Below are 8227 nucleotides of genomic sequence, written 5' to 3' on the forward strand. Positions count from 1 at the left end.
ATATAGGCGCCGTAGTTAACTTCTTCTTCAGTATTTGAAATGCGTTCTCCTGCTCCGAGGTCCATTCATATTTCTTCCCTTTTTGCGTTAACGCTGTCAACGGCTTAGCTATTCGGGAAAAATCTTGAATAAACCTTCTATAATAACCGGCTAAACCCAAAAATTGACGTATCTGCGTTGGTGTCTTAGGAGTCTCCCATTTTTCAATAGCTTCAGTTTTTGCTGGATCAACCTGAATTCCTTCGCTATTAACAACATGGCCAAGAAATTGCACTTCTTTCAACCAAAAAGCACACTTAGAAAATTTAGCATATAGCTGTTCTTTTCTTAACAACTCCAATATCAACCTTAAATGCTCTTCATGCTCTTGCTCACTCTTGGAATAGATAAGAATATCATCAATGAAAACGATAACAAACTTATCTAAATACGGACTACAAACTCGATTCATGAGGTCCATGAATACAGCTGGCGCATTCGTCAATCCAAACGGCATAACCAAAAATTCGTAATGACCATAACGTGTCCGAAAAGCAGTTTTCGGAATGTCCTCTTCTTTGACGCGAAGTTGATGATAACCCGATCTTAGATCGATTTTCGAATAAACACATGATCCTTGCAATTGATCAAATAAGTCATCAATTCTCGGTAATGGATACCGATTCTTGATAGTTAACTTATTTAATTCACGATAATCTATACACATCCTAAAAGATCCATCTTTCTTCTTAACAAACAAAATTGGAGCTCCCCACGGTGAAGTACTCGGTCGTATGAATCCACGGTCCAGTAATTCTTTTAACTGACTTTGAAGTTCTTTTAACTCGGACGGTGCAAGTCTATATGGAGCACGAGCCACTGGTGCAGCTCCTGGTACTAAATCTATTTGAAATTCTACCGATCTAAATGGAGGTAATCCCGGCAATTCTTCCGGAAAAACTTCAGGAAAATCTCTTGCCACAGGCACGTCGTTGATGCACTTTTCTTTCTTTTCGACTTTATTAACATGTGCTAAAATAGCGTAACATCCCTTTTCTAAACACTTCTTGGCTTTCAAACAGCTAATGAGTTTTAGCTTTGAATTACCCTTCTCTCCATAAATCATCACCGGTATTTTATCCTTACCAGGAATACGAATTGCCTTCTTGGCACAAACAACTTCCGCTCCTATTTTGGACATCCAGTCCATGCCGACTATTACATCAAAACCTCCTAATTCTACGGGTATTAAGTCGATTTTAAACGTTTCTCCGGCTAGATTTATTTCACAATCACGACAAATTTTATCGGCTTTAATTAGTTTACCATTAGCTAACTCAATCAAGTACTTAGCATCCAGAGGTAATGATGGACAATTCAATTTAGTGTAAAAATTTATACACACGTAACTTCTATCGGCGCCAGTATCAAATAAAATAGATGCTGATAAGTTATTAATGGTAAACGTACCCGTAACAAGCTCCGGGTCTTCTCGTGCCTCTCTAGCATTAATAACAAACGCTCTTCCACGTGCAGGTCCGCCATTCTGATTCGGGCACTGGCTCTTATAATGACCTTGTTTTCCACACCCAAAACAAGTAATGTTAGCCAAAGCAGTTCTATTTGCGTTGGTGGCAGGAGTCTTGTTACCATTTGCATTTGTAACGAGAGCCTTACAATCTTCAGCAAGATGTCCCTGTCGATTGCATTTGGTGCACAACACACTACAGTAACCAAAGTGATGTTTGTGACAACGGTTGCATAAAGGACTTTGTCCTTTGTAACCAAAGCCTGAACCGCTACCCGCACCTTTCGGGGTTTCTGGTTTCTTAAAAGATTGCTGTTGGTAACCTCGATCATAATTTCCGTTCCACTTCCTTTTGTTACTCGATACCTTCACCTCAGTAGTGAATGCTTTCTTATCCAGAATGACCTGATCCATTAACTCGTTCGCCATGGTTATAGCTTCATGAATTGTCTTAGGTTTCGACGCCGTAACGTTTGCCTTGACCTTTCTGGGCAAACCACCTTTGTACATTTCAATCTTCCGTGCTTCGGTTGGAACCAATTCAGGACATAATAAAACCAATTCCATGAATCGCTGATTGTAGTTGGTGATTTCAGTACCAACCACCTTCAAACTTCGTAACTCATCTTCTAACTTAATAACCTCATTCCTTGGACAATACTCGGTGATTATCATTGCTTTGAATTCTTCCCATGGAGTATCATAAGCTACATCTCCTCCTACCGCCTTCACATAATTCTTCCACCATGTGAGTGCACTATCTTGTAAAGTGCACGATGCAAACTTGGTCATGTCTTTTTCATCACAACCACTGATTTTGAACACCGTCTCCATCTTTTCTATCCATCGGGTTAAACCGATCGGTCCTTCCGTTCCACTGAATGATGATGGCTTGCAAGCTTGAAAAGTCTTGTAGGAGCATCCTACACGAGGATTTGGATTAACTGCAGCAGCTCTTGCAGCCTCAACCCATAACATTCTGTCGTTCACTCGCTGGTTGATGAGTTCCTCGAGTTCTTGTTCCGTCATTCGATTCAATCGCGCCATTTCCTAATGAAAAAAAAATAATTATTCACATGGATTATTATAGATGTAGTGTGTATTTATAGTACATTATAGCTTGTTAATAATATGAACCAGGTATTATTATAAAAGCCTTTTCTTCTTATTAGCGTTTTATAATTATATCTAGGGTAGTACCTACCCGTTAATGTTCATACTTAATAGCTTAGTACAGAACCAATTACTACAATCTAAATAATACTTAACCATGGAAAATTATTGCATTTCATACTTCGCTATTTTACATATGCTTATCTTACATCAAACTTTAAGCAAACCACACTAATAATATTATACAAAACATTATATGATTCCATGGCTTAATACGGCAGTGCATCGTTCGGTCTATTTTCTAGGGCGTTTAGTTCCAATGAATGGCCTAACGCTTATCCTAGCTGTCTGCCTACGTTTTGGCTGAGGAGCCGAAGAACTAGATGCGGGGATAGCACTAATAGGAATAGCGGGAATAGGGGTGGTAGTGTTGAGTGGAATTGGTGCCACGTCATTCTCACTAAGTTCGGGATTTGAATTTTCTAATTCATTCGCTTTTCGTTTCTTTCCTTGATCGAATTTTTCTTTCGTAATTTCTAGTATTTCTTCCTCGGGTTCACTTTCTTCTTCGGGTTCACTTTCCTCTTCGGGTTCACTTTCCTCCTCGGGTTCACTTTCCGATATTTCTATAGTTGGTTCATCCGGAAATTGTGAGTCTTCCCCAAAAATACCACTTTCGTCATCGGATATGTTAATGACTGAAACACAATCTGAAGGTTCTGATTCGGAGTCGCTGAATGTGATAATAAGTTTCGAGCCCGACATCTATCACATAACAACTAACCCATTAGTACTTACATAATATTTACATATAAATTTTTAACCAACAGTGATAAGCAATGGTTTTTAAAATCAGACCCGGTCAAAGTCCAGACTTTACTAATGTATCCTAACGACTTCTCGGTTAGACACACTAATGCAAACCTGGTTCGCTAAGACCAACGCTCTGATACCACATGTCATAACCCGTCCTTAACCATAAGAACGCGTTAGATAACGTATGATTTCATTGCGAGGTATTGACCTCTATATGAGACATTTTTGAAAGAAAAACTGCATATATTATACATTACAAACCACAACCATTATTTTTGTTACAAGCTTAAGACAATAAAAAGAAGATTAACGTTTAGCGATAATCTTCGACTTACAAACTTTACAAATGATGACAACAACACGGTTTCTAGCATATTTTACAATACAACATCTCGGATATGCAGTTTTATTTTTGACACAAACATGCGTACGCAAGATCCTGGTTAGATCCAACATGATGCAGCGGAAGCTTTAGAAATCACCTGAGAATAGACATGTTTTAAAAGGTCAACATAAAGTTGGTGAGATATAGGTTTAATGCCGGCAGCAATATATATATAGACCACAAGATTTTGTATATAAACAGTTTAATAAAAGTATTCTAAGTGGTTGAGCACTTGGTAACCATACTTAACATTTTCACGTCGCATATTCCCTTTAATATGAAATCTTACTACACCGTACCAAGTGTAGTCACAAAACGAAGTACTGTGCAACCGTTGAATACTGGTCGTCCAGTCCGGTTGGGGTTGTCAGGCCCGATAGATCTATCAACAGGATTCGCGTTTACAATACCGCTGTAAATATTAGTTACCAAGCTACAGGGAAGTATGCCAGTGGTACAACTCAACGTAGAATATATTTTTCAGTTACTTGTGTCCATATTGTAAAACATAAAATACATGTATTCTCATCCCGAAATATTTAGAGTTTAAAAGTGGGACTATATACTCACTCTTGTCTTGATGATATATATATTTTGACTCGGTCTTCCGGTTGATATCACGAACCTATCCATATATAATATATCAATATGTTTTCATTTTTAAACAAACGTTATAAATATATACTTGTTATACTTTTAATACTTTGAATAATTCCTTAGTCCGTAGTTAGCAGTCCGATGTTAGTAATTCAATTTTAATGGTTCATTTTTAGATGTTTAATATACCCGCAATGAAATAAATAAAACCCCCAACGAAATCAATAAAACCCCATCGTATATGTGTTGGTCGAGATTAATCTTGACCCACGGTACCGGTGTTGTCAAATGACGTATTGCGTACATAAAGTACCGGTGTTGTCAAATGACGTGTTGCGTACAAACATGGGATCTTATGATTAATCTTCTCGTATTGTTTACGGGTGATCCTGAACCATATAAAATTGAATTATAAGTACATATATATAAAATATCATGTTATCTTAGAAATATGTGATTTATATCATTTTTTTCCAATTGATCCCGTAGTTGAAATGATCTAGGATAACCAATTTTGTTTCGGTCATAGTTTCTTCGTTACAAATCCGTTTTCGTTGATTCAAATTGCCATCTTCTTGGATCGAGTTCTTCTTTAAGACTATGAACTGTAAATACCTTGGTTTGTATTCAAAATCATACGGCATAAGTGAAACATTAGTGAAACATATGAAGTTAAACATTTTTGTTACAACAAAATCATTTAATGACCATTTTTCTAAAAATACTTATACTTTGAAAAACCAAGTTTTACCTTGTTAAATTAGCATATACATAAGTTATATTACAGGTCTTGAAGTATTTTAAAAGTCAAGTTAGAAGGATCTATTTAGTTTGCAAACAAGTTTGAAAACATTCAAACTATGTTCTTGTTGTTAAACTTTTGTACCACAAAATAAGATAGCTATATATATATGAATCGAATAAGGTTATGAACATAGATTCTACCTCAAGTTCCTTGGATGAAGTTGCTGTAAAAGAGAAGTAAGAAGCTAGAATCAAAAGGGTACTAGAGGTGGATGAAAGATTGGAAGTAAGTTGGTGTTCTTGGAAGGTTTTCTTGAAGTGTTTTTGTATGGTTTTCTTATGGTGTTTTAGTATGGTTTTTGAAGCTAGATCTTTATGGAACTTTGCTGGATTGTTATGGAGTTTAGAGAGTAAGAAAGAGTGTGTGTTTTTAGCTAGAGAATGGATGTTTAAATGAAGCAAAATGATGATCCTTGTGACCTCCTTAAAAACGTGGGAATGGGGAGACAAGAACAAAAGTTTTGTTGTATTTTTGTATAATAATTCATGCATGCATCCAAATTCCAATTACCTTGCTCTAAGGGCAGTAACAAGGGTGGGTTAGGTGGTGATTTGATGTGTATTTACTATTAGTAAATACGTATAGAAGCTTGGTATGATACGAGTACAAATACTCTAGGTATACGTATAGAAATTTTGTGAAAAATGGAATGAGGATTCAAATATAGCTATCTTTTGTGAATACACTTATATGATTTTATGTATTTAAGTTCTTAAAAGTGATTAAATACATTACTTATACGATATATGTATAAACATTATAAGTCTTAAGTATTTATGTCAAATAACATTACGTATAGTTATCGTCTTGAAAACTTAAATTAGTAGTTTCAAAATATACTTGTAACTTATTGTTATTAATATAAAATGAGGTATTAAAACATTCATTAATCATGTTAAATATGTATATATACATATATATATACACAAACGTATAATTATCATATATTGTATAGTTCGTGATATCATCGGTCAAACTAGACGGTCAAACGTTGTGTAAAACTCTTTTCGGAAATATAAATCTCGACAATTTGGATTGCTTATCATGTTGGCAAGGTTTAATTTATGTAAATATTAATCTTATAAGTATAGAATGATCGAAAAAGTACGGGTCGTTACACACCATTATCATACTTTAGCTCTTTTCGCTCAGCTTTTAATTCATATATTCATGCTGGATTTCTCAATTCCTGAATTTCAACATCGATTTTTCCAGAATTTACCCTGAACCGCTTGTTTAATTCCGCCTTAACTGCCTCTACTTGTTCCCAACGCAACAATCTGGTCTGTACCCTACATGCTTGTTGTTCCACACTTCATAGACAATCTTTGTAGCTTCTTCATAGACAACCTTTATATTTTTGTTTGTAGCTTCTTCATAGACAACCTTTATATTTTTTGAAGGACCTAATATGTTGGAGGAAAATTCATTGGACATTTTCTTAAGTTTTGATCTACATTGTTAATGCATAATTTTTCTATTTCACCCGAAAGTTTATTCCAATTAACCCAAATTTGAGAGTGTGAGTTTCAATTGACATGTATAGTTCTCACCATTAATTTGACTTTACGAATCTCATTGGGGTTCGCCGAAATCATTGGAGATGGCCGTGCCCGACTTCAAAATTTGAGAATTCACTGAGTTGGTGGGGTAATGGGGTTTGCCCCAGAATTGAGGAATTCGTACGGATCGTGACGAAAATGGGCAGTTAAATTTCCTCGAAAAAAAAGCAATTGGAGTGGTTCCTCAAGAATTCAACTTTTCAAAAATCTAGCACGAGCCACTCCGAAAAAAAGCAAGACAAGATCAAAATCAACATCCACTCATTCCCGTAACTCTTCAAGCAGTCTAGGTCTGAAAGATTATGGAGCAAAGCTGGGGGTCAGTTGGGTTGAAAAAACCCAATAGACCATTAATTACCATCGAATGTTAGAGTGTCCCAATGAAGATTATGTCAATCAATATTCGTGGTTTCAGTTTAGATCGACTCGGGGGTTGTAAGATTAGCTGGTTCAGAAAGTTAAGGAAATCCGAATCTCCTGATATTGTGCTCATCCAGGAAACGAAACGCAACCAAGTAGATGATAAATGGGTTGAACGATTATGGGGCTCTAGAGACTTTAATTTCGTACAAAAGCCAAAAGTAGGCAAATCAGGAGGCATGCTCATTATATGGGATCCTAATGCTTTCAAGGTAGAAGAAGCTGTAGAAAAACCTCATCTTCTTGCTATCAAGGGAAGATGGACTGGGAAAGTTAGAGACACGATAGTGGCAAACATATACGGCCCGCATAGAGATGATGAAAAGAAGAAACTCTGGGATACCTTGGAAAATTTTATGGACGTGCCGGATGTAGATTGGGTTCTTGGTGGAGATTTTAATGAAGTTCGAAATCGGGAAGAAAGACAAAATAGTCAGTTTATCGAACGAAGAGCTGCACTATTCAATAAGTTCATCGAAAATTGTAACTTAGTTGAAGTTCCATTACTCGGGAGAAGGTTCACAAGAATTTGCGACAACGGCATAAAATTTAGTAAGCTAGATCATTTTCTTGTTTCCGATCAATTTTTATCATCGTGGGGTGATGTGTCAGCGGTGGCACTCGATAGAAATTCCTCCGACCACTGCCCAATTATCTTAAGGGATAAAAACTTCGATTTTGGACCTAAACCTTTCAAGTTTTTTGATGCATGGTTGGAATTGAAAGACATAGAAAAAATTGTGGTTGATGCGTGGAACAAAAATGTGACTAGTAGAAGAGCAGACTGTCAGTTTCGAGACAAACTAAAAAACGTCAAAACAGCACTTCGAACTTGGAGCTACAACACTTACAATTCGCTGGATTCAGAAATTGAAAAGTTAAAGAAAACTGTGATGGATCTAGAATCAAAAGCAGATGCAGGTGTGTTAAATGATTCGGACAGAGAGTCATGGTTGAACGCAAGGGTGTCGTGGCTGAAAAAGAAAAAGGATAAAGCGGACATGTTGAAGCAGAAAGTATAG

At 36.4% G+C, this 8227-nt stretch overlaps 1 protein-coding gene across 1 annotated transcript; it reads left to right on the plus strand.

Annotated features, from left to right (window-relative positions):
• The first annotated feature begins 7165 nt into the window (after positions 1 to 7165).
• On the plus strand, positions 7166 to 8227 carry LOC139888864 (uncharacterized). Its single transcript, XM_071871847.1, has one exon. It carries the CDS (start codon positions 7166 to 7168, stop codon positions 8225 to 8227), a length of 1062 nt encoding a protein of 353 aa, XP_071727948.1.

Source organism: Rutidosis leptorrhynchoides, chromosome 1 (genome assembly GCF_046630445.1).
Source record: "Rutidosis leptorrhynchoides isolate AG116_Rl617_1_P2 chromosome 1, CSIRO_AGI_Rlap_v1, whole genome shotgun sequence".
Taxonomy (NCBI): Eukaryota; Viridiplantae; Streptophyta; class Magnoliopsida; order Asterales; family Asteraceae; genus Rutidosis; species Rutidosis leptorrhynchoides.